The sequence below is a fragment of the Panulirus ornatus genome, chromosome 61 (genome assembly GCF_036320965.1).
Source record: "Panulirus ornatus isolate Po-2019 chromosome 61, ASM3632096v1, whole genome shotgun sequence".
NCBI classification, from domain to species: Eukaryota; Metazoa; Arthropoda; class Malacostraca; order Decapoda; family Palinuridae; genus Panulirus; species Panulirus ornatus.
Window position 1 is genome coordinate 3,374,261 of NC_092284.1, and position 28,000 is coordinate 3,402,260.

A 28,000-nucleotide genomic window follows, 5' to 3' on the forward strand; every position below is an offset into this window, starting at 1 on the left:
TGATGTACATTACATGTACACTATCTTACTCTAATGTACATTACATGTACACTATCTTACTCTAATGTACATTACATGTACACTATCTTACTCTAATGTACATTACATGTACACTATCTTACTCTAATGTACATTACATGTACACTATCTTACTCTAATGTACATTACATGTACACTATCTTACTCTAATGTACATTACATGTACACTATCTTACTCTAATGTACACTACATGTACACTATCTTACTCTAATGTACACTACATGTACACTATCTTAGTCTAATGTACATTACATGTACACTATCTTACTCTAATGTACATTACATGTACACTATCTTCCTCTAATGTACATTACATGTACACTATCTTACTCTAATGTACATTACATGTACACTATCTTACTCTAATGTACATTACATGTACACTATCTTACTCTAATGTACATTATATGTACACTATCTTACTCTAATGTACATTACATATACACTATCTTACTCTAATGTACATTACATGTACACTATCTTACTCTAATGTACATTACATGTACACTATCTTACTCTAATGTACATTACATGTACACTATCTTACTCTAATGTACATTACATGTACACTATTTTACTATAATGTACATTACATGTACACTATCTTACTCTAATGTACATTACATGTACACTATCTTACTCTAATGTACATTACATGTACACTATCTTACTCTAATGTACATTACATGTACACTATCTTACTCTAATGTACATTACATGTACACTATCTTACTCTAATGTACATTACATGTACGCTATCTTACTCTAATGTACATTACATGTACACTATCTTACTCTAATGTACACCATGTTTAATGTACGCTACATATGTACACCATCTGACTCTAAGGTACACCATATATAAGAACTATGTACATGACTATGTATATATATATATATATATATATATATATATATATATATATATATATATATATATATATACAACCTTGACTCTTGCTCCACGTTTCCCCATTTAGCAAGGCAGCGTCGGAATGGGCAAAGTACATCGTTTACACACAGACACACACATACACACACTCCACCTCCGTATATATATATATATATATATATATATATATATATATATATATATATATATATATATATATATATATATATATATTCTCTCTCTCACTATAATATATAAGAAATACTACTTAATATATTAACAAAAAATATAATAAAAGTAATTCTCGTATTTCAATGTTTCCCTTTTTGGATGTCACGTCTGCTAACCGAGGGTAAAGGGATGACAGACACAGGATGTGATGGTGGCGGGCGTTGTGCAAGGGCGTAGGGGTCAGACAATGACTCATTCCTGTTCCTGGTGTTCAGCCAAGCGTCTCATTCCTGTCATTCCCTCCTTCCTATATAGGTCTAATGTCGGTTCGTTCCTGTTTCTGGTGTCCACCTTTCCCCTTTTCCAACACAGATCCAATGTCGGTTCGTTCCTGTTTCTGGTGTCCAGCTCCCCTTTCCCCTTCTCCAACACAGATCCAATGTCGGTTCGTTCCTGTTCCTGGTGTCCACCTTCCCCCTTCTCCAACACAGAACCAATGTCGGTTCGTTCCTGTTTCTGGTGTCCAGCTCCCCTTCCCCCTTCTCCAACACAGATCCAATGTCGGTTCGTTCCTGTTCCTGGTGTCCACCTTCCCCCCTTCTCCAACACAGAACCAATGTCGGTTCGTTCCTGTTCCTGGTGTCCACCTTCCCCCTTCTCCAACACAGATCCAATGTCGGTTCGTTCCTGTTCCTGGTGTCCACCTTTTCCCCTTCTCCAACACAGATCCAATGTCGGTTCGTTCCTGTTTCTGGTGTCCACCTTCCCCCTTCTCCAACACAGATCCAATGTCGGTTCGTTCCTGTTCCTGGTGTCCAGCTCCCCTTTCCCCTTCTCCAACACAGATCAAATGTCGGTTCGTTCCTGTTCCTGGTGTCCACCTTTTCCCCCTTCTCCAACACAGATCCAATGTCGGTTCGTTCCTGTTCCTGGTGTCCACCTTTTCCCCCTTCTCCAACACAGATCCAATGTCGGTTCGTTCCTGTTTCTGGTGTCCACCTTTTCCCCCCATACACAACAGAGAGAGAGAGAGAGAGAGAGAGAGAGAGAGAGAGAGAGAGAGAGAGAGAGAGAGAGAGAGAGAGAGAGAACTTAGCATCATAATCACATCAAAATAAACCATTTATCTACTCATTTACTGCTGCTGATAATGGTACTCACATAAACAACTGTTAACTACCATTTAATTGGCCAATGGCGAAGTGGGGGAATGGGGAGGTGGTGATGGGTGGTTAATGGGCCATAGAATTAACCATGTTTGAGGAGTGGCACAGATTTCTGTAGCTCAGTTTCTTCCTTGATAAGTTGCGCCAGGTTGCACAGCCCCTGGATAAATGATAAAAGAGAACATTAAATGATAAAGAGAACATTAAATGATAAAAGAGAACATTAAATGATAAAAGAGAACATTAAATGATAAAGAGAACATTAAATGATAAAAGGGAACATTAAATGATAAAAGAGAATATTAAATGATAAAAGAGAACATTAAATAAAAGAGAACACGAAATGATAAAAGAGAATATTAAATGATAAAAGAGAATATTAAATGATAAAAGAGAACATTAAATAAAAGAGAACACGAAATGATAAAAGAGAATATTAAATGATAAAAGAGAACATTAAATAAAAGAGAACACGAAATGATAAAAGAGAATATTAAATGATAAAAGAGAATATTAAATGATAAAAGAGAACATTAAATGATAAAGAGAACATTAAATGATGAAGAGAACATTAAATGATGAAGAGAACATTAAATGATAAAGAGAACATTAAATGATAAAGAGAACATTAAATGATAAAAGAGAACATTAAATGATAAAGAGAACATTAAATGATGAAGAGAACATTAAATAATAAAGAGAACATTAAATGATGAAGAGAACATTAAATGATAAAGAGAACATTAAATGATAAAAGAGAACATTAAATGATGAAGAGAACATTAAATAATAAAGAGAACATTAAATGATAAAGAGAACATTAAATAATAAAGAGAACATTAAATGATGAAGAGAACATTAAATGATAAAGAGAACATTAAATAATAAAGAGAACATTAAATGATAAAGAGAACATTAAATGATAAAAAGAACATTAAATGATAAAAAGAACATTAAATGATAAAAGAGAACATTATCTTCCCCTTGTGTAGGGGGGGAGGGGGAGGTGATGGGGGGTGATGGTAAGAGGGTTGAGATGGGGGGGGGACATAAAATGGAAATAACTGGAATAAATCAGTTATCAGGCTAAAGTTAAATGATAATCCAAAGCATTGATGGCGTGTGTGTGTGTATATATATATATATATATATATATATATATATATATATATATATATATATATATATATATATATATATATATATGTGTGTGTGATGATGTGATTATTACACGAAAGTGCACTTGGGAACTTATCCTGTTTCATTTACCCCTAGTGGACTCATAGCAATATATATATATATATATATATATATATATATATATATATATATATATGTTGGAAAGGATCACAATTTTGCGCGTGATCAAGATATTGCTATGAGTTCACTAGGGGGAAAATGAAACAGGATAAGTTCCCAAGTGCACTTTCGTGTAATAATCACATCATCAGGGGAGACAAGAGAGAAATATATTTCTCTTGTGTCTCCCCTAATGATGTGATTATTAAACGAAAGTGCACTTGGGAATATATATATATATATATATATATATATATATATATATATATATATATATATATATATATATATATATATATATATATATATATATATATATATATATATGAATACTAGTAGTTACCTTGTCCATTTCTTCTGGCGTTGTGGAGGAAAAGGATGCCCTCAGGTACTGACACGGTTTGGTGGAGTCCACCATGAAACCCTGCCCTGGAACGAGCATAACTCGCTTTTCCAATCCTCGTTCCAACAGCATAGTCCACGTATCCCGCACGCCACACACCTGCCGAACACAAAGCTCCGCCGCTTTAACACCTGGCCTCTCTTTCTCTCCAGAGGGCACTGTCTCACAAAGGAAGAGAGAAGGTTATAGAGAGAGAAAAAAAGCCAGTCCAGTTTCCAAACCGGGCGCGGTGGCGCCAGAATGGATGAAAGCAAGCAAGTACGAATCTATATATATATATATATATATATATATATATATATATATATATATATATATATATTCCCTGGGGATAGGGGAGAAAGAATACTTCCCACGTATTCCCTGCGTGTCGTAGAAGGCGACTAAAAGGGAAGGGAGCGGGGGGCTGGAAATCCTCCCCTCTCGTTTTTTTTTTTTTTTTTTCAATTTTCCAAAAGAAGGAACAGAAGAGGGCCAGGTGAGGATATTCCCTCAAAGGCCCAGTCCTCTGTTCTTAACGCTACCTCGCTATCGCGGGAAATAGCGAATAGTATAAAAAAAAAAAAAATATATATATATATATATATATATATATATATATATATATATATATATATATATATATATATATATATATATATGCATTTTATGAACACATATGCTATATATCTGTACCACACCCTCAACCAGATCTGTGCAACGGTGTCTTTGGAAAAAAAAAAACAAAAGCTATTTCCTCCAATGGCATTCCATTCCAGGCGTTCCTTAGCGAGAGGATGTGTTTACAAACACACCCATCGCGTTCCATTCCTTACCCCATCTCATCCAGCAAATTGGAAACAATGCATGTCTTATAAAACTACCCATTAGACCCAACTACCAATTACACCACACACAGACAGACACACACACACACACAGACCAATCTTTAACGCCTTCCTCTTGATACGGTGGCACTACAATAGACATATGAATGCACAGATCTGTTTGGCTTCGGGTTTAAGAATGGAAAAGGGACTCACCTTAAGCCAGAGAAACATGCCTCCTGTGGGTACTGACCATTCGCACACACCTGCCGGGGAGATACATAAAAACACCAACCATCAGTTTTCTATCATCAACCATCGCTGGAGTGGACGTGAAAACAAACCCTTAATAGTCTATTTCCAAGTGCATGATTTGTCTTACATCATCACAACATGGCACGCCTTAAAGTTCTCAACCCTTCTACCAGGAGCTTTGCCTGCCTCGCCCCCCCCTGCCTTCCTCGAGAGATAGAAAATGGGATGCTCACCAGTAAGGTACTTGTTGGCAGCTTGCAACATGGCGTCTCTCTGTGCCACATAATATTGACGCAGATAATGCGTATGTTGGTCCAAACCCTCGTCACCCCACAGCGCTAGTAGTTCACTTATGATCACCTGTGTGGGGGGAGAAACTGGGGTTACCGTTATACTTTGGTAACGCGTTACCGTCATACTTTGGTAACGCGTTACCGTTATACTTTGGTAACGCGTTACCGTTATACTTTGGTAACGCGTTACCGTTATACTTTGGTAACGCGTTACCTTAATACTTCGGTAACGTTATCTTAACACGTTATTTTAATACTTTGGTAACATGTTACCGTTATACTTTGGTAACGTTACCTTAATACTTTGGTAACACGTTACCGTAATACTTTGGTAACGCGTTACCGTCATACTTTGGTAACGCGTTACCTTAATACTTCGGTAACGTTATCTTAACACGTTATTTTAATATTTTAATACTTTGGTAACACGTTACCGTTATACTTTGGTAACACGTTACCGTCATACTTTGGTAACGCGTTACCTTAATACATCGGTAACGTTATCTTAACACGTTATTTTAATATTTTAATACTTTGGTAACACGTTACCGTCATACTTTGGTAACGCGCTACCGTCATACTTTGGTAACGCGTTACCGTAATACTTCGGTAACGTTATCTTAACACGTTATTTTAATATTTTAATACTTTGGTAACACGTTACCGTCATACTTTGGTAACGCGTTACCTTAATACTTCGGTAACGTTATCTTAACACGTTATTTTAATATTTTAATACTTTGGTAACACGTTACCGTTATACTTTGGTAACGCGTTACCTTAATACTTTGGTAACGCGTTACCGTCATACTTCGGTAACGTTATCTTAACACGTTATTTTAATACTTTGGTAACATGTTACCGTTATACTTTGGTAACACGTTACCGTAATACTTTGGTAACACGTTACCTTAATACTTCGGTAACACGTTACCGTCATACTTTGGTAACGCGTTACCTTAATACTTCGGTAACGTTATCTTAACACGTTATTTTAATATTTTAATACTTTGGTAACACGTTACCGTTATACTTTGGTAACGCGTTACCTTAATACTTTGGTAACACGTTACCGTAATACTTTGGTAATGCGTTACCTTCATACTTTGGTAACCTTATTTTAACACGTTATTTTAATACTTTGGTAACACGTTACCGTAATACTTTGGTAACACGTTACCTTAATACTTCGGTAACGCGTTACCTTAATACTTTGGTAACACGTTACCGTCATACTTTGGTAACGTTGTCTTAACACGTTATTTTAATACTTTGGTAACACATTACCGTTATACTTTGGTAACGCGTTACCTTAATACTTTGGTAACACGTTACCTTAATACTTTGGTAACACGTTACCATAATACTTTGGTAACGCGTTATCTTAATACTTTGGTAACACGTTACCGTAATACTTTGGTAACACGTTACCTTAATACTTTGGTAACACGTTACCGTAATACTTTGGTAACACGTTACCGTAATACTTTGGTAACACGTTACCTTAATACTTTGGTATCTAATATCTAACAATTTGGTAACACTAATATCTAACACTTTAGTAACACTAACATCTAACAGTTGGTAACAATAAACTGTAAGGCATCCACCTGTGACATAGAGGCACCCATCTGTGACACACGCATCCACCTGTGACATAGAGGCACCCATCTGTGACACACGCATCCACCTGTGACATAGAGGCACCCACCTGTGACACACGCATCCACCTGCGACACAGAAGCACCCACCTGTGACACAGAAGCACCCACCTGCGACATAGAGCCACCTGTGACACAGACGCACCCACCTGTGACATAAACACACCCACCTGCGACACAGACGCACCCACCTGCGACATAAACACACCCACCTGTGACACAGACACACCCACCTGTGACATAAACACACCCACCTGTGACAAACACACCCACCTGTGACACAGAAGCACCCACCTGTGACACAGAAGCACCCACCTGCGACATAGAGCCACCTGTGACACAGAAGCACCCACCTGTGACATAAACACACCCACCTGACATAAACATACCCACTTGTGACACAGACGCACCCACCTGTGACATAAACACACCCACCTGCGACACAGACGCACCCACCTGTGACACAGAGGCACCCACCTGTGACATAAACATACCCACTTGTGACACAGACGCACCCACCTGTGACATAAACATACCCACTTGTGACACAGACGCACCCACCTGTGACATAAACACACCCACCTGCGACACAGACGCACCCATTTGTGACATAAACACACCCACCTGCGACACAGACGCACCCACCTGTGACATAAACACACCCACCAGTGACATAAACATACCCACTTGTGACACAGACGCACCCACCTGTGACATAAACACACCCACCTGCGACACAGACGCACCCACCTGTGACATAAACACACCCACCTGCGACACAGAAGCACCCACCTGTGACATAAACACACCCACCTGCGACACAGAAGCACCCACCTGTGACACAGAAGCACCCACCTGCGACATAGAGCCACCTGTGACACAGAAGCACCCACTTGTGACACAGACGCACCCACCTGTGACATAAACACACCCACCTGTGACACAGACGCACCCACCTGCGACATAGAGCCACCTGTGACACAGAAGCACCCACTTGTGACACAGACGCACCCACCTGTGACATAAACACACCCACCTGTGACATAAACACACCCACCTGTGACACAGACGCACCCACCTGCGACATAGAGCCACCTGTGACACAGACGCACCCACTTGTGACATAAACACACCCACCTGCGACACAGAAGCACCCACCTGTGACATAGAGCCACCTGTGGCACAGACGCACCCACCTGTGACATAAACACACCCACCTGTGACATAAACACACCCACTTGTGACATAAACACACCCACCTGTGACACAGACGCACCCACTTGTGACATAAACACACCCACCTGTGACACAGAAGCACCCACCTGTGACATAGAGCCACCTGTGACACAGACGCACCCACCTGTGACATAAACACACCCACCTGTGACATAAACACACCCACCTGTGACATAAACACACCCACTTGTGACATAAACACACCCATCTGTGACACAGAAGCACCCACCTGCGACATAGAGCCACCTGTGACACAGACGCACCCACCTGCGACATAGAAGCAGTGCTTATCACAGCAGCGCCCTTATGAAGGTTAAGTTTCCTGATGAGCGGTTTGGGTCCTGTGACCCAGCCCACCCGGAGACCCGCTGCCACAACCTTGGAGAAGGAGTCGAACCGGAGAACCCGACCATCTGCGTCCAGCTGTAGATAGCTGGGTGCAAAACTCTGGTGAAGATATAGACAGACACTGGTGAGGCCAGGTGTGTGTGGGGAGGCCAGGTGTGTGTGGGAGGCCAGGTGTGGGTCATGATGTGAGGCCAGGTGTGGGTTATGATGTGAGGCCAGGTGTGGGTCATGATGGAGGCCAGCTGTGGGTTATGATGTGAGGCCAGGTGTGGGTCATGATTGGAGGCCAGGTGTGGGTCATGATGGAGGCCAGGTGTGGGTCATGATGGAGGCCAGGTGTGGGTCATGATGAAGGCCAGGTGTGGGTCATGATGGAGGCCAGGTGTGGGTCATGATGGAGGCCAGGTGTGGGTCATGATGGAGGCCAGGTGTGGGTCATGATGGAGGCCAGGTGTGGGTCATGATGGAGGCCAGGTGTGGGTTATGATGGAGGCCAGGTGTGGGTCATGATGGAGGCCAGGTGTGGGTCATGATGAAGGCCAGGTGTGGGTCATGAGGGAGGCCAGGTGTGGGTCATGATGGAGGCCGGGTGTGGGTCATGATGGAGGCCAGGTGGGGTCATGATGGAGGCCGGGTTTTGGGTCATGATGGAGGCCGGGTTGGGTCATGATGGAGGCCCGGGTGTGGGTCATGATGGAGGCCAGGTGGGTCATTGAGGGAGGCCAGCTGGGGATATGGAGGGGTGTGGGTCATAATGGAGCCAGGTGTGGGTTATGGAGGCCAGTGTGGGTCATGATGGAGGCCGGGTGTGGTCAGGTGAGCCGGGTGTGGGTCATGATGGAGGCGGTGTGGGGTCATGATGGAGGCCGGGTTTGGGGCATATGGACCGGGTGTGGGTCATGATGGAGGCCAGGTGTGGGTCTTTGATGGGCCAGGTTGGGTCATATGGGGGCCAGTGTGGTCATGAATGGGAGGCACCTGGTGACGGTCATGGATGGAGGCAGTGTGCTTCAGAGAGGCCCATGAAGGGTCATGATGAGCCGGTTTTGGGTCCTGTGACAGCCACCCGGGGTCCCAATTGGAGAGGTGACGGAGAACCGACATGGTCCAGGTGTGTGGTAAAATTGGTGGAGATAAGGCTGTGGCATGATGGAGGCCAGGTGTGGTATGTGGAGGCCAGTGTGGTCATATGGAGGCCAGTGTGGGTCATGATGGAGCCAGGTGTGGGTCATGATGGAGGCCAGGTGTGGGTTCATGATGTGAGGCCAGGTGTGGGTCATGATGGAGGCCAGGTGTGGGTCATGATGGAGGCCAGGTGTGGGTCATGATGGAGGCCAGGTGTGGGTCATGATGGAGGCCAGGTGTGGGTCATGATGGAGGCCAGGTGTGGGTCATGATGGAGGCCAGGTGTGGGTCATGATGGAGGCCAGGTGTGGGTCATGATGGAGGCCAGGTGTGGGTCATGATGGAGGCCAGGTGTGGGTCATGATGGAGGCCAGGTGTGGGTCATGATGGAGGCAGGTGTGGGTCATGATGGAGGCCAGGTGTGGGTCATGATGGAGGCCAGGTGTGGGTCATGATGGAGGCCAGGTGTGGGTCATGATGGAGGCCAGGTGTGGGTCATGATGGAGGCCAGGTGTGGGGTCATGATGGAGGCCAGGTGTGGGTCATGATGGAGGCCAGGTGTGGGTCATGATGGAGGCCAGGTGTGGGTCATGATGGAGGCCAGGTGTGGGTCATGATGGAGGCCAGGTGTGGGTTAGGTGTGGGTCATGATGTGAGGCCAGGTGTGGGTCATGATGGAGGCCAGGTGTGGGTCATGATGGAGGCCAGGTGTGGGTCATGATGGAGGCCAGGTGTGGGTCATGATGGAGGCCAGGTGTGGGGTCATGATGGAGGCCAGGTGTGGGTCATGATGGAGGCCAGGTGTGGGTCATGATGGAGGCCAGGTGTGGGTCATGATGGAGGCCAGGTGTGGGTCATGATGGAGGCCAGGTGTGGGTTCATCTGTTCCTGCCACCATGTGTGTAAACATAGCAAATGCAGCTTGTGAGCTGACCACCACGTCTTAAGCTGACCTCACCACCCAGCTTATCAGTACACCTTAAGCTTATCTCACCACCCAGCTTATCAGTACACCTTAAGCTTATCTCACCACCACTAAACTACCCATTAAGCTTACCTCACCACCACTAACCTACCCATTAAGCTTACCTCACCACCACTAAACTACCCATTAAGCTTACCTCACCACCACTAACCTACCCATTAAGCTTACCTCACCACCACTAACCTACCCATTAAGCTTACCTCACCGCCACTAAACTACCCATTAAGCTTACCACACCACCACTAAACATACCCATTAAGCTTACCTCACCACCACTAAACATACCCATTAAGCTTACCACACCACCACTAAACTACCCATTAAGCTTACCTCACCACCACTAAACATACCCATTAAGCTTACCACACCACCACTAAACTACCCATTAAGCTTACCTCACCACCACTAAACATACCCATTAAGCTTACCACACCACCACTAAACTACCCATTAAGCTTACCACACCACCACTAAACATACCCATTAAGCTTACCTCACCACCACTAAACATACCCATTAAGCTTACCACACCACCACTAAACTACCCATTAAGCTTACCACACCACCACTAAACTACCCATTAAGCTTACCACACCACCACTAAACTACCCATTAAGCTTACCTCACCACCACTAAACATACCCATTAAGCTTACCACACCACCACTAAACTACCCATTAAGCTTACCTCACCACCACTAAACATACCCATTAAGCTTACCTCACCACCACTAAACTACCCATTAAGCTTACCTCACCACCACTAACCTACCCATTAAGCTTACCTCACCACCACTAAACTACCCATTAAGCTTACCACACCACCACTAAACTACCCATTAAGCTTACCTCACCACCACTAAACTACCCATTAAGCTTACCTCACCACCACTAAACTACCCATTAAGCTTACCACACCACCACTAAACTACCCATTAAGCTTACCTCACCACCACTAAACATACCCATTAAGCTTACCTCACCACCACTAAACTACCCATTAAGCTTACCTCACCACCACTAAACTACCCATTAAGCTTACCTCACCACCACTAAACTACCCATTAAGCTTACCTCACCACCACTAAACTACCCATTAAGCTTACCTCACCATCACTAAACATACCCATTAAGCTTACCTCACCACCACTAAACTACCCATTAAGCTTACCACACCACCACTAAACATACCCATTAAGCTTACCTCACCACCACTAAACATACCCATTAAGCTTACCACACCACCACTAAACATACCCATTAAGCTTACCTCACCACCACTAAACATACCCATTAAGCTTACCTCACCACCACTAAACTACCCATTAAGCTTACCTCACCACCACTAAACATACCCATTAAGCTTACCACACCATCACTAAACTACCCATTAAGCTTACCACACCATCACTAAACATACCCATTAAGCTTACCTCACCACCACTAAACTACCCATTAAGCTTACCACACCATCACTAAACTACCCATTAAGCTTACCTCACCACCACTAAACATACCCATTAAGCTTACCACACCACCACTAAACTACCCATTAAGCTTACCTCACCACCACTAAACATACCCATTAAGCTTACCACACCACCACTAAACTACCCATTAAGCTTACCTCACCACCACTAAACATACCCATTAAGCTTACCACACCACCACTAAACTACCCATTAAGCTTACCTCACCACCACTAAACATACCCATTAAGCTTACCACACCACCACTAAACTACCCATTAAGCTTACCTCACCACCACTAAACATACCCATTAAGCTTACCACACCACCACTAAACTACCCATTAAGCTTACCACACCACCACTAAACTACCCATTAAGCTTACCTCACCACCACTAAACTACCCATTAAGCTTACCTCACCACCACTAAACTACCCATTAAGCTTACCTCACCACCACTAAACTACCCATTAAGCTTACCTCACCACCACTAAACTACCCATTAAGCTTACCTCACCACCACTAAACTACCCATTAAGCTTACCTCACCACCACTAAACTACCCATTAAGCTTACCTCACCACCACTAAACTACCCATTAAGCTTACCACACCACCACTAAACTACCCATTAAGCTTACCTCACCACCACTAAACTACCCAATAAGCTTACCACTAAGCTTGGCCCCTACCTTGCCATGGTACTGGAGGAAGTAATATGGATCGTCTTCAAGGATAATAAGGTTGTACATCTGTGCAATTTTGTACACCTCACGACGTCTCTCTTCTGTGGCGACCACCCCAGTGGGGTTCGAACCCGTGGGAACGGTGTACAGGAACTGAAAAGCAACGCCAGCGATGGATTAGCCTCGCTGGGGCACAATCATCTCCACACAGAGATAACCAATGATAAGGTGTCTATTATCTCTACACAGAGATAACCAATGATAAGGTGTCTATCATCTCCACACTACAATGATAAGGTGTCTATCATCTCCACACTACAATGATAAGGTGTCTATCATCTCCACACAACAATGATAAGGTGTCTATCATCTCCACACTACAATGATAAGGTGTCTATCATCTCCACACTACAATGATAAGGTGTCTATCATCTCCACACAACAATGATAAGGTGTCTATCATCTCCACACTACAATGATAAGGTGTCTATTATCACCACACTACAATGATAAGGTGTCTATCATCTCCACACTACAATGATAAGGTGTCTATCATCACCACACTACAATGATAAGGTGTCTATCATCTCTACACTACAATGATAAGGTGTCTATCATCACCACACTACAATGATAAGGTGTCTATCATCTCCACACTACAATGATAAGGTGTCTATCATCTCCACACTACAATGATAAGGTGTCTATCATCTCCACACTACAATGATAAGGTGTCTATCATCTCCACACAACAATGATAAGGTGTCTATCATCTCCACACTACAATGATAAGGTGTCTATCATCTCCACACTACAATGATAAGGTGTCTATCATCTCCACACTACAATGATAAGGTGTCTATCATCTCCACACTACAATGATAAGGTGTCTATCATCTCCACACTACAATGATAAGGTGTCTATCATCTCCACACTACAATGATAAGGTGTCTATCATCTCCACACTACAATGATAAGGTGTCTATCATCTCCACACTACAATGATAAGGTGTCTATCATCTCCACACAACAATGATAAGGTGTCTATCATCTCCACACTACAATGATAAGGTGTCTATCATCTCCACACAACAATGATAAGGTGTCTATCATCTCCACACAACAATGATAAGGTGTCTATCATCTCCACACAACAATGATAAGGTGTCTATCATCTCCACACAACAATGATAAGGTGTCTATCATCTCCACACAACAATGATAAGGTGTCTATCATCTCCACACTACAATGATAAGGTGTCTATCATCTCCACACAATAATGATAAGGTGTCTATCATCTCCACACTACAATGATAAGGTGTCTATCATCTCCACACTACAATGATAAGGTGTCTATCATCTCCACACTACAATGATAAGGTGTCTATCATCTCCACACAACAATGATAAGGTGTCTATCATCTCCACACAACAATGATAAGGTGTCTATCATCTCCACACTACAATGATAAGGTGTCTATCATCTCCAAACTACAATGATAAGGTGTCTATCATCTCCACACAACAATGATAAGGTGTCTATCATCTCCACACAATAATGATAAGGTGTCTATCATCTCCACACTACAATGATAAGGTGTCTATCATCTCCACACTACAATGATAAGGTGTCTATCATCTCCACACTACAATGATAAGGTGTCTATCATCTCCACACTACAATGATAAGGTGTCTATCATCTCCACACTACAATGATAAGGTGTCTATCATCACCACACTACAATGTTAAGGTGTCTACATCTCCACACTACAATGATAAGGTGTCTATCATCTCCACACTACAATGATAAGGTGTCTATCATCTCCACACTACAATGATAAGGTGTCTATCATCTCCACACAACAATGATAAGGTGTCTATCATCTCCACACTACAATGATAAGGTGTCTATCATCTCCACACTACAATGATAAGGTGTCTATCATCTCCACACTACAATGATAAGGTGTCTATCATCTCCACACTACAATGATAAGGTGTCTATCATCTCCACACAACAATGATAAGGTGTCTATCATCTCCACACAACAATGATAAGGTGTCTATCATCTCCACACTACAATGATAAGATGACGTGACCTGATAAGGAAGACCTGTTATCTCTAGATGACTGATAAGAGAGAGGTGTTATCTCTAGAAGACAGATAAGGAAGACCTGTTATCTCTAGATGATGAGTGATAAGAGAGAGGTGTTATCTCTAGATGATGACAGATAAGAGAGAGGTGTTATCTCTAGATGATGAGTGATAAGAGAGAGGTGTTATCTCTAGATGATGAGTGATAAGAGAGAGGTGTTATCTGTAGATAAGATAATAAACTGACCTTCGGTACGCCTTGCGTAGCCTGGCGTATATCTTGAGGGTTCCAGGGGGAGAGAGCCGCCCTCAGGGAGTCTGGCCTCAGACCATACTCATCAGCCTCCACCGGCAGGAAGCGAGGTGAGTGAGGACTCATCTGTAACACATAGTGACTCATAATGACTCATAATGGCTCATCATGACTCATAATGGCTCATAATGGCTCATAATGACTCATAATGGCTCATGTAACACATAATGACTCATCAGCCTCCACCGGCAGGAAGCGAGGTGAGTGAGGACTCATCTGTAACACATAGTGACTCATAATGACTCATAATGGCTCATAATGACTCATAATGACTCATAATGGCTCATGTAACACATAATGACTCATCAGCCTCCACCGGCAGGAAGCGAGGTGAGTGAGGACTCATCTGTAACACATAGTGACTCATAATGACTCATAATGGCTCATAATGGCTCATAATGACTCATAATGACTCATAATGGCTCATGTAACACATAATGACTCATCAGCCTCCACCGGCAGGAAGCGAGGTGAGTGAGGACTCATCTGTAACACATAGTGACTCATAATGACTCATAATGTCTCATAATGACTCATAATGACTCATAATGGCTCATGTAACACATAATGACTCATCAGCCTCCACCGGCAGGAAGCGAGGTGAGTGAGGACTCATCTGTAACACATAGTGACTCATAATGACTCATAATGGCTCATAATGACTCATAATGGCTCATGTAACACATAATGACTCATCAGCCTCCACCGGCAGGAAGCGAGGTGAGTGAGGACTCATCTGTAACACATAGTGACTCATAATGACTCATAATGACTCATAATGACTCATAATGGCTCATGTAACACATAATGACTCATCAGCCTCCACCGGCAGGAAGCGAGGTGAGTGAGGACTCATCTGTAACACATAGTGACTCATAATGACTCATAATGACTCATAATGGCTCATAATGACTCATAATGACTCATGTAACACATAATGACTCATCAGCCTCCACCGGCAGGAAGCGAGGTGAGTGAGGACTCATCTGTAACACAGTGACTCATAATGACTCATAATGGCTCATAATGACTCATAATGGCTCATGTAACATATAATGACTCATCAGCCTCCACCGGCAGGAAGCGAGGTGAGTGAGGACTCATCTGTAACACACAGTGACTCATAATGACTCATAATGGCTCATAATGACTCATAATGACTCATAATGGCTCATAATGACTCATAATGGCTCATGTAACATATAATGACTCATCAGCCTCCACCGGCAGGAAGCGAGGTGAGTGAGGACTCATCTGTAACACATAGTGACTCATAATGACTCATAATGGCTCATAATGACTCATAATGACTCATAATGGCTCATGTAACACATAATGACTCATCAGCCTCCACCGGCAGGAAGCGAGGTGAGTGAGGACTCATCTGTAACACACAGTGACTCATAATGACTCATAATGTCTCAATGGCTCATAATGGCTCATAATGACTCATGTAGCACATAATGATTCATCAGCCTCCACCGGCAGGAAGCGAGGTGAGTGAGGACTCATCTGTAACACATAGTGACTCATAATGACTCATAATGGCTGATAATGACTCATAATGGCTCATGTAACACATAATGACTCATCAGCCTCCACCGGCAGGAAGCGAGGTGAGTGAGGACTCATCTGTAACACATAGTGACTCATAATGACTCATAATGGCTCATAATGACTCATAATGGCTCATGTAACACATAATGACTCATCAGCCTCCACCGGCAGGAAGCGAGGTGAGTGAGGACTCATCTGTAACACATAGTGACTCATAATGGCTCATAATGACTCATGTAACACATAATGACTCATAATGACACATGTAGCTCATAATGACACATGTAACACATAATGACTCATAATGACTCATGTAACACATAATGAGTCTCAGAGAGAGAGAGAGAGAGAGAGAGAGAGAGAGAGAGAGAAATATTAGAGTTTAAGACTCATTTCAACTTGAGACTCGAACCGATGCTCACAATGGAGAGGGCGCCGGTGTAGCAGGGCTGCTCGACCAGCACGGGGTCCCCTGGGTTTAGCATCATCTCCATGGCCATCAATAGACCACTTTGGCTCCCCGTGGTCACCACCAGCTCCCGCTCTCCCCACCCTGGGGGAGAATGGAGCTTCTGGGTCAGGGCTCGTAACTGCTCCAACAGGGGAGGGTACCTGGGGGAGGAAGGGAGGGGAGATGAGTAGACTGGGGAGGAGGAAGGGGAGATGAGTAGACTGGGGAGGAGGAGGAAGGGGAGATGATTAGACTGGGGAGGAGGAGGAAGGGGAGATGAGTAGACTGGGGAGAAGGGGAGATAAGTAGACTGGGGAGGAGATCGTGGCTGCTCCAACAAGGGGAGGGTACCTGGGGAGGAAGGAAGGGGAGATGAGTAGACTGGGGAGGAGGAGGAGGAAGGGGAGATAAGTAGACTGGGGAGAAGGGGAGATAATTAGACTGGGGAGGACGCAGGGGAGATAAGTAGATTGGGGAGGAGGAGGAAGGGGAGATAAGTAGACTAGGGAGGAGGAGGAAGGGGAGATGATTAGACTGGGGAGAAGGGGAGATAAGTAGACTGGGGAGGAGATCGTGGCTGCTCCAACAGGGGAGGGTACCTGGGGGAGGAAGGAAGGGGAGATGAGTAGACTGGGGAGGAGGAAGGGGAGATGAGTAGACTGGGGAGAAGGGGAGATAAGTAGACTGGGGAGGAGATCGTAGCTGCTCCAACAGGGGAGGGTACCTGGGGGAGGAAGGAAGGGGAGATGAGTAGACTGGGGAGGAGGAGGAAGGGGAGATAAGTAGACTAGGGAGGAGGAGGAAGGGGAGATGAGTAGACTGGGGAGAAGGGGAGATAAGTAGACTGGGGAGGAGATCGTAGCTGCTCCAACAGGGGAGGGTACCTGGGGAGGAAGGAAGGGGAGATGAGTAGACTGGGGAGGAGGAAGGGGAGATGAGTAGACTGGGGAGAAGGGGAGATAAGTAGACTGGGGAGGAGATCGTAGCTGCTCCAACAGGGGAGGGTACCTGGGGGAGGAAGGAAGGGGAGATGAGTAGACTGGGGAGGAGGAAGGGGAGATGAGTAGACTGGGGAGAAGGGGAGATAAGTAGACTGGGGAGGAGATCGTAGCTGCTCCAACAGGGGAGGGTACCTGGGGGAGGAAGGAAGGGGAGATGAGTAGACTGGGGAGGAGGAGGAAGGGGAGATGATTAGACTGGGGAGGTGGAAGGGGAGATAAGTAGACTGGGGACAAGGGGAGATAATTAGACTGGGGAGGACGCAGGGTAGATAAGTAGATTGGGGAGGAACAGGAGGAAGGGGAGATAATTAGACTGGGGAGAAGCAGGAGGAAGGGGAGATAATTAGACTGGGGAGGAGGAAGGGGAGATAATTAAACTGGGGAGAAACAGAAGGGGAGATAATTAGACTGGGGAGGAGCAGGAGAAAGGGGAGATAAATAGACTGGGGAGGAGGAAGGGGAGATAATTAGACTGGGGAGGAGGAAGGGGAGATCATTAGACTGGGGAGAAGGAAGGGGAGATGGTTAGAGACAAGGAGGGAGACACAGTAGGGAGACTATGGTAAAAGGGGAGGTAAACACCCTTTTCCCCCGACATATTGGCCCACTCGGGCCACTGGGGAGGGACCTACCCTGGGGTAGGGCCATATTGTAAACATATTGCCCCACTCGAGCCACTGGGGAGGGACTTACCCTGGGGTAGGGCCATATTATAAACATATTGCCCCACTCGGGGCAGGGACCTACCCTGGGGTTGGGCCATATTATAAACACATTGCCCCACTCGGGGGCACGGACTTACCCTGGGGTAGGGCCATATTATAAACACACTGCCCCACTCGGGGGCACGGACTTACCCTGGGGTTGGGCCATATTGTAAACAAACTGCCCCACTCGGGGGCACGGACTTACCCTGGGGTTGGGCCATATTATAAACACACTGCCCCACTCGGGGGCACGGACTTACCCTGGGGTTGAGCCATATTATAAACACACTGCCCCACTCGGGGGCACGGACCTACCCTGGGGTAGGGCCATATTGTAAACATATTGCCCCACTCGGGGCACGACTTACCCTGGGGTTGGGCCATATTATAAACACACTGCCCCACTCGGGGGCACGGACTTACCCTGGGGTTGGGCCATATTGTAAACATATTGCCCCACTCGGGTCACTGGGGAGGGGCTTACCCTGGGGTTGGACCATATTATAAACACACTGCCCCACTCGGGGCACGGACTTACCCTGGGGTTGGGCCATATTATAAATACACTGCCCCACTCGGGGGCACGGACTTACCCTGGGGTTGGGCCATATTATAAACACACTGCCCCACTCGGGGGCACGGACCTACCCTGGGGTAGGGCCATATTATAAACATATTGCCCCACTCGGGGCAGGGACTTACCCTGGGGTTGGACCATATTATAAACACACTGCCCCACTCGGGGCACGGACTTACCCTGGGGTTGGGCCATATTATAAACACGCTGCCCCACTCGGGGGCACGGACTTACCCTGGGGTTGAGCCATATTATAAACACACTGCCCCACTCAGGGGCACGGACTTACCCTGGGGTTGGGCCATATTATAAACACACTGCCCCACTCGGGGGCACGGACTTACCCTGGGGTTGGGCCATATTGTAAACACACTGCCCCACTCAGGGGCACGGACTTACCCTGGGGTTGGGCCATATTATAAACACACTGCCCCACTCAGGGGCACGGACTTACCCTGGGGTTGGGCCATATTATAAACACACTGCCCCACTCGGGGGCACGGACTTACCCTGGGGTTGGGCCATATTGTAAACACACTGCCTCACTCGGGGGCACGGACTTACCCTGGGGTTGGGCCATATTGTAAACATATTGCCCCACTCGGGGCACGGACTTACCCTGGGGTTGGGCCATATTATAAACACACTGCCCCACTCGGGGGCACGGACTTACCCTGGGGTTGGGCCATATTGTAAACATATTGACCCACTCGGGGGCACGGACTTACCCTGGGGTTGGGCCATATTATAAACACACTGCCCCACTCGGGGGCACGGACTTACCCTGGGGTAGGGCCATATTGTAAACATATTGCCCCACTCGGGGCACGACTTACCCTGGGGTTGGGCCATATTATAAACACACTGCCCCACTCGGGGGCACGGACTTACCCTGGGGTTGGGCCATATTGTAAACATATTGACCCACTCGGGCCACTGGGGAGGGACTTACCCTGGGGTTGGGCCATATTATAAACACACTGCCCCACTCGGGGGCACGGACTTACCCTGGGGTTGAGCCATATTATAAACACACTGCCCCACTCGGGGCACGGACTTACCCTGGGGTAGGGCCATATTATAAACACACTGCCCCACTCGGGGGCACGGACTTACCCTGGGGTTGGGCCATATTATAAACACACTGCCCCACTCGGGGCACGGACTTACCCTGGGGTTGGGCCATATTGTAAACACATTGACCCACTCGGGGGCACGGACTTACCCTGGGGTTGGGCCATATTGTAAACATATTGACCCACTCGGGCCACTGGGGAGGGACTTACCCTGGGGTTGGGCCATATTATAAACACACTGCCCCACTCAGGGGCACGGACTTACCCTGGGGTTGAGCCATATTATAAACACACTGCCCCACTCAGGGGCACGGACTTACCCTGGGGTTGGGCCATATTGTAAACATACTGCCCCACTCGGGGGCACGGACTTACCCTGGGGTTGGGCCATATTATAAACACACTGCCCCACTCGGGGGCACGGACTTACCCTGGGGTTGGGCCATATTGTAAACACACTGCCCCACTCGGGGCACGGACTTACCCTGGGGTTGAGGCCATATTGTAAACATACTGCCCCACTCGGGGGCACGGACTTACCCTGGGGTTGGGCCATATTGTAAACATTGCTCCATCTTGCCCGGGTCTAAGGTGAGCGTACGCCCATCCCGGAGCTGGAGGCTCCCACTAACGATGGGGAAAGTGTCGGGGTTGGGGACCCCGGTGGTAAGGAAGACCACGTCCCTCGGGGCTTTCTGCTGCAGGGCGACTGGGGAACAGCGGAACGGAACGTGACGTCAGAATCATATATGTAGACACGGGGTCGGGGCGCCCCATCACCACTTGTAAGGGGCGCCCCATCCCCCGCCATAGACCCACTGGGGCGCCCCATCACCACTTGTAAGGGGCGCCCCATCTATCCCAGCCCATCACCACTTGTAAGGGGCGCCCCATCTATCCCGCCCCATCCCCACTTGTAAGGGGCGCCCCATCTATCCCGCCCCATCACCACTTGTAAGGGGCGCCCCATCTATCCCGCCCCATCACCACTTGTAAGGGGCGCCCCATCCCCCGCCATAGACCCACGGGGGCCCCCATCACCACTTGTAAGGGGCGCCCCATCCCCCGCCGTAGACCCACGGGGGCGCCCCATCACCACTTGTAAGGGGCGCCCCATCCCCACTTGTAAGGGGCGCCCCATCCATCCCGCCCCATCACCACTTGTAAGGGGCGCCCCATCACCACTTGTAAGGGGCGCCCCATCACCACTTGTAAGGGGCGCCCCATCCCCCGCCATAGACCCACTGGGGCGCCCCATCACCACTTGTAAGGGGCGCCCCATCCCCACTTGTAAGGGGCGCCCCATCCCCCGCCATAGACCCACTGGGGCCCCCATCACCACTGTGTAGGGCCCCGGCCCCGCATATATTTACCAGGCCCCCATCACTTCTAAGGTGTTCTCTAACACTAGAGAACACTTAAAGAGAGTTCTCTAACACTACAGAACACTTAGTTTTCTAACACTACAGAACACTTAGAAAGTTCTCTAACACTACAGAACACATACAAAAGTTCTCTAACACTGTAGAACACACACAAAAGTTCTCTAACACTACAGAACACATACAAAAGTTCTCTAACACTGTAGAACACATACAAAAGTTCTCTAACACTGTAGAACACATACAAAAGTTCTCTAACACTGCAGAACACACACAAAAGTTCTCTAACACTGCAGAACACATACAAAAAAGTTCTCTAACACTGCAGAACACACACACAAAAGTTCTCTAACACTCCAGAACGCATACGAAAGTTCTCTAACACTGCAGAACACACACAAAAGTTCTCTAACACTGCAGAACACACACAAAAGTTCTCTAACTCTACAGAACACACACAAAAGTTCTCTAACACTGTAGAACACATACAAAAGTTCTCTAACACTGCATACAAAAGTTCTCTAACACTGTAGAACACATACAAAAGTTCTCTAACACTGCAGAACACACACACAAAAGTTCTCTAACACTGCAGAACACATACAAAAAAGTTCTCTAACACTACAGAACACATACAAAAGTTCTCTAACACTGCAGGACACATACAAAAAAGTTCTCTAACACTGCAGAACACACAAAAAAGTTCTCTAACACTGCAGAACACATACAAAAGTTCTCTAACACTGCAGAACACACACACACAAAAGTTCTCTAACACTACAGAACACACACAAAAGTTCTCTAACACTGCAGAACACATACAAAAGTTCTCTAACACTGCAGAACACACACAAACACAAAAGTTCTCTAACGAAAGACTTACAGAGTTCTCTGATGAGCAACGGCTCCCGTTTTCTAGCCACCGCGTTTAGAAACCTGGAGTAATCCATCTGCGTCTTCGTCCGAAAGCTGAAAAAAAAGGTAATTTGCATATCTTAATTACATGCGAACTTGAAATGTCGTCAACATAAAGTGAAGAACATTGAAGAACACGAATGAGTGTGTTCTTCAAGGCAGTGGAACATGTGTTTTCTAAATGGGCCAACCCGTGTGTTCTTGGTGTGGACTTACCAAGTCGTGCATTTCTAACGTTATTCGTAATATCATTTCTGACTTTATTTGGGACATTATTTCTGACGTTATTTCTGACGTTACTTCTAACGTTATTTCTAACGTTATTTTTGACATTATTTCTAATGTTATTTGACATCATTTCTAACGTTACTTCTAACATTATTTTGATATTATTTCTGACGTTATTTCTAACGTTATTTGTGACATTATTTCTAACGTTATCTTTGACATAATTTCTGACGTTATTTCTAACGTTATTTGTGACATTATTTCTAACGATATTTGTGACATTATTTCTGACGTTATTTCTAACTTTATTTGACAATATTTCTAACGTTATTTTTGATATTATTTCTTACGTTATTTGTGACATTATTTCTAACGATATTTGACATTATTTCTAACGATATTTGACATTATTTCTAACGATATTTGACATTATTTCTGACGATATTTGACATTGTTTCTGACGTTATTTCTAACTTTATTTGACAATATATCTAACGTTATTTCTAACGTTATTTTTGACATTATTTCTAACGTTATTTGTGACATTATTTCTAACGTTATTTGTGACATTATTTCTGACGTTATTTCTAACTTTATTTGACAATATTTCTAACGTTATTTCTAACGTTATTTTTGACATTATTTCTTACGTTATTTGTGACATTATTTCTAACGTTTTTTCTGAAGCGCAGACCATCCCCACCTGTCCTGCGCAGTAGGGGGACGCGCAAGCCCCAGGGGTTTGCGAAGTCACGCTTACAATCCACAACCGTGACGCAAAACTGCTGCGTCATGTGACGCAAGGTAAGGTGGGGGGAGGGGAGAGAGAGGGGGGGGCTCCTCCGAGGCCCTCCCCCCCCCCTCCCTCCCTCAATGCCCACGTCACGTGACGCATAGGGGGGGGGTGGGGTGTGGTGGGGGTGTGTGGGGGGGGGAGAGGAGAGGAGAAGAAGAAGAAGAACAGGCGGGCCTGACAGTGGGCGGTAGATAAGCTAAAGCAGGTGGGATAATGGCTGAAGATGACCCCCCCACAAATCCCCCCAAATCCCTCCCCCCCCCACAAATCCCTCCCCCTCCCCCCCCCCCCCCCCCCACACACACACACAGAGCTTCCACGAACAGTATGAAGACACACACGCACACACACACACACACACACACACACACACACACACACACAGGCCACGCCCACGTTTACACCCGCTCTCACGCCCACTCCTGCTATGATGACCACGCCCGCCCTCTACGCCCACTATGATGACCACGTCCGCCCTCCACGCCCACGCCTGCTATGATGACCACGCCCGCCCTCCACGCCCACTATGATGACCACGCCCGCCCTCCACGCCCACTATGATGACCACGCCCTCCACGCCCACGCCTGCTATGATGACCACACCCGCCCTCCACGCCCACGCCTGCTATGATGACCACGCCCGCCCTCCACGCCCACGCCTGCTATGATGACCACGCCCGCCCTCCACGCCCACGCCTGCTATGATGACCACGCCCGCTCTCCACGCCCACGCCTGCTATGATGACCACGCCCGCTCTCCACGCCCACGCCTGCTATGATGACCACACCCGCCCTCCACGCCCACGCCTGCTATGATGACCACGCCCGCTCTCCACGCCCACGCCTGCTATGATGACCACGCCCGCCCTCCACGCCCACGCCTGCTATGATGACCACGCCCGCCCTCCACGCCCACTATGATGACCACGCCCGCCCTCCACGCCCACTATGATGACCACGCCCTCCACGCCCACGCCTGCTATGATGACCACACCCGCCCTCCACGCCCACGCCTGCTATGATGACCACGCCCGCCCTCCACGCCCACGCCTGCTATGATGACCACGCCCGCCCTCCACGCCCACGCCTGCTATGATGACCACGCCCGCCCTCCACGCCCACGCCTGCTATGATGACCACGCCCGCCCTCCACGCCCACGCCTGCTATGATGACCACGCCCGCCCTCCACGCCCACGCCTGCTATGATGACCACGCCCGCCCTCCACGCCCACGCCTGCTATGATGACCACGCCCGCTCTCCACGCCCACGCCTGCTATGATGACCACGCCCGCCCTCCACGCCCACGCCTGCTATGATGACCACGCCCGCTCTCCATGCCCACGCCCACGCATCCTTACTCAATACACAGTAATTTACAGTTCATTAACTATTTAATATCATAACAATTCTCCATAATGATCATTACATAAACAAAAGTTTTTAATAAAAAATTTACTGTAAATTGGACGATTTTAAATGTAAACAATAAATCATGACGTCACCATCATTAGCGTCTTCAGTTCGTAACTGAAATAAAAAAAACAAATAACTAAAAGCGTATTTCTCAAATAAATTGGAAATAAAGCAATTTAAAAAAAAAAATGGCCTATCATAATATTGCGACCTCCGGCAACATGACCAAAAAAAAATTCATTAAAATTTTGAGCCAAATTTTCGATCGAAATTGGCGGCCATTTAACGATTATCAAAAGTTCCAATTTACAATTAAATCAATTACGCCAATTTATCAATTCCAGGTTTATCCCTTTCAATATCTATCTATAAATATATTTAATATAATCATTTCTGGCGGCCATTTAATATAATAATTTTGGCGGCCATTTAATATAATAATTTTGGCGGCCATTTAATATAATCATTTTTGGCGGCCATTTAATATAATCATTTTGGCGGCCATTTAATATAATCACTTTTGGCGGCCATTTAATATAATCACTTTTGGCGGCCATTTAATATAATCACTTTTGGCGGCCATGTAATATAATCACTTTTGGCGGCCATTTAATATAATCATTTTGGCGGCCATTTAATATAATCACTTTTGGCGGCCATTTAATATAATCACTTTTGGCGGCCATGTAATATAATCACTTTTGGCGGCCATTTAATATAATCACTTTTGGCGGCCATTTAATATAATCATTTTGGCGGCCATTTAATATAATCACTTTTGGCGGCCATTTAGCCCGTTTTCTTTATAACACAAGAGGGGCGTAACCGTTTTCTAAAGGCTAAAGTACATTAAGAATAATCATTTGCATATCATTACCATATTACTAACTCATTTACATCCACCAGTGGCTAATGTAAATCTACTTCACTGTGTAAATCATTTACATAATTGACTGCTGAAATCGCGTCCCGTCCCGTTCCACCATCACCTTGTCCCGTTCCACCATCATCATGTCTCATTCCACCATCACCATGTCTCATTCCACCATCACCATGTCCCGTTCCACCATCACCATGTCTCATTCCACCATCACCATGTCTCATTCCACCATCACCATGTCCCGTTCCACCATCACCATGTCTCATTCCACCATCACCATGTCCCATTCCACCATCACCTTGTCTCATTCCACCATCATCATGTCCCATTCCACCATCACCTTGTCTCATTCCACCATCACCTTGTCCCATTCCACCATCACCTTGTCCCATTCCACCATCATCATGTCCCATTCCACCATCATCATGTCCCATTCCACCATCACCATGTCTCATTCCACCATCACCTTGTCTCATTCCACCATCATCATGTCCCATTCCACCATCACCTTGTCTCATTCCACCATCATCATGTCCCATTCCACCATCACCTTGTCTCATTCCACCATCACCTTGTCCCATTCCACCATCACCTTGTCCCATTCCACCATCACCTTGTCTCATTCCACCATCATCATGTCCCATTCCACCATCATCATGTCCCATTCCACCATCACCTTGTCCCATTCCACCATCACCTTGTCTCATTCCACCATCATCATGTCCCATTCCACCATCACCTTGTCTCATTCCACCATCACCTTGTCTCATTCCACCATCACCATGTCCCATTCCACCATCACCTTGTCTCATTCCACCATCACCTTGTCCCATTCCACCATCACCTTGTCTCTTTCCACCATCACCATGTCCCATTCCACCATCACCATGTCCCATTCCACCATCACCTTGTCCCATTCCACCATCACCTTGTCTCTTTCCACCATCACCATGTCCCGTTCCACCATCACCATGTCTCATTCCACCATCACCATGTCCCATTCCACCATCACCATGTCCCATTCCACCATCACCTTGTCCCATTCCACCATCACCTTGTCTCTTTCCACCATCACCATGTCCCATTCCACCATCACCTTGTCTCATTCCACCATCACCTTGTCTCATTCCACCATCACCATGTCCCATTCCACCATCACCTTGTCCCATTCCACCATCACCATGTCCCATTCTAGCCTTTTGCCCCATTCCACCATCACCATGTCTCATTCCACCATCACCTTGTCCCATTCCGCCATCACCTTGTCCCATTCCACCATCACCATGTTCCATTCCACCATCACCTTGTCCCATTCCACCATCACCTTGTCCCATTCCACCATCACCATGTCCCATTCTAGCCTTTTGCCCCATTCCACCATCACCATGTCTCATTCCACCATCACCTTGTCCCATTCCACCATCACCATGTCCCATTCTAGCCTTTTGCCCCATTCCACCATCACCATGTCTCATTCCACCATCACCTTGTCCCATTCCACCATCACCTTGCCCCATTCCACCATCACCATGTCCCATTCCACCATCACCATGTCCCATTCTAGCCTTTTGCCCCATTCCCCCCTAAGTAGACCAAATGCCGGACTCTCAATTAACGACATAATCACTTGCCTAGTTGACGAGGTGGTTTGGCTTGTTTCGGTAGCAAAATGGACGGCGTCCGTGTCACGAGCCCGAGCGTCTCTGGTGAGGAGGAGGAGATGTTGACGGTACGGAGGTCCAGCAGCGAATGACCGCCATGGCGCCAC

The 28,000-nt window shown here is 46.1% G+C and overlaps 1 protein-coding gene across 2 annotated transcripts; it reads right to left on the bottom strand.

The window, feature by feature from the left end:
• Positions 1–782: 782 nt before the first annotated feature.
• Positions 783–27,995, bottom strand: LOC139767511 (kynurenine/alpha-aminoadipate aminotransferase, mitochondrial-like). Of its 2 annotated transcripts, XR_011717144.1 has the most exons (12): positions 27,864–27,995; positions 22,882–22,967; positions 21,157–21,325; positions 17,227–17,416; positions 15,182–15,313; positions 12,841–12,987; positions 8,490–8,669; positions 5,266–5,392; positions 4,994–5,043; positions 3,912–4,070; positions 1,693–2,429; positions 785–1,454 (listed from the first exon to the last, which is right to left on the bottom strand). XR_011717144.1 is itself a non-coding variant. In XM_071696946.1 (11 exons), exons 2-11 carry the CDS (start codon positions 22,946–22,948, stop codon positions 2,352–2,354), a joined length of 1,299 nt encoding a protein of 432 aa, XP_071553047.1. In that variant the 5' UTR covers positions 22,949–22,967; positions 27,864–27,995; the 3' UTR covers positions 783–2,351. The 2 variants fall into 2 exon arrangements, 1 of the variants encoding a protein (XP_071553047.1); XM_071696946.1 differs by having other exon boundaries at positions 783–2,429.
• Positions 27,996–28,000: the final 5 nt, after the last annotated feature.

Coding starts and splice junctions, on each gene's coding strand:
- LOC139767511 (XM_071696946.1), bottom strand. CDS start 22,948: ATGGATTACTCCAGGTTTCTAAACGCGGTGGCTAGAAAACGGGAGCCG. Junction 12,988..15,181: donor CTACGCAAGGCGTACCGAAG/GTCAGTTTATTA, acceptor GTTGCTTTTCAG/TTCCTGTACACCGTTCCCAC. Junction 2,430..3,911: donor CGCCAGAAGAAATGGACAAG/GTAACTACTAGT, acceptor TCATTTATCCAG/GGGCTGTGCAACCTGGCGCA.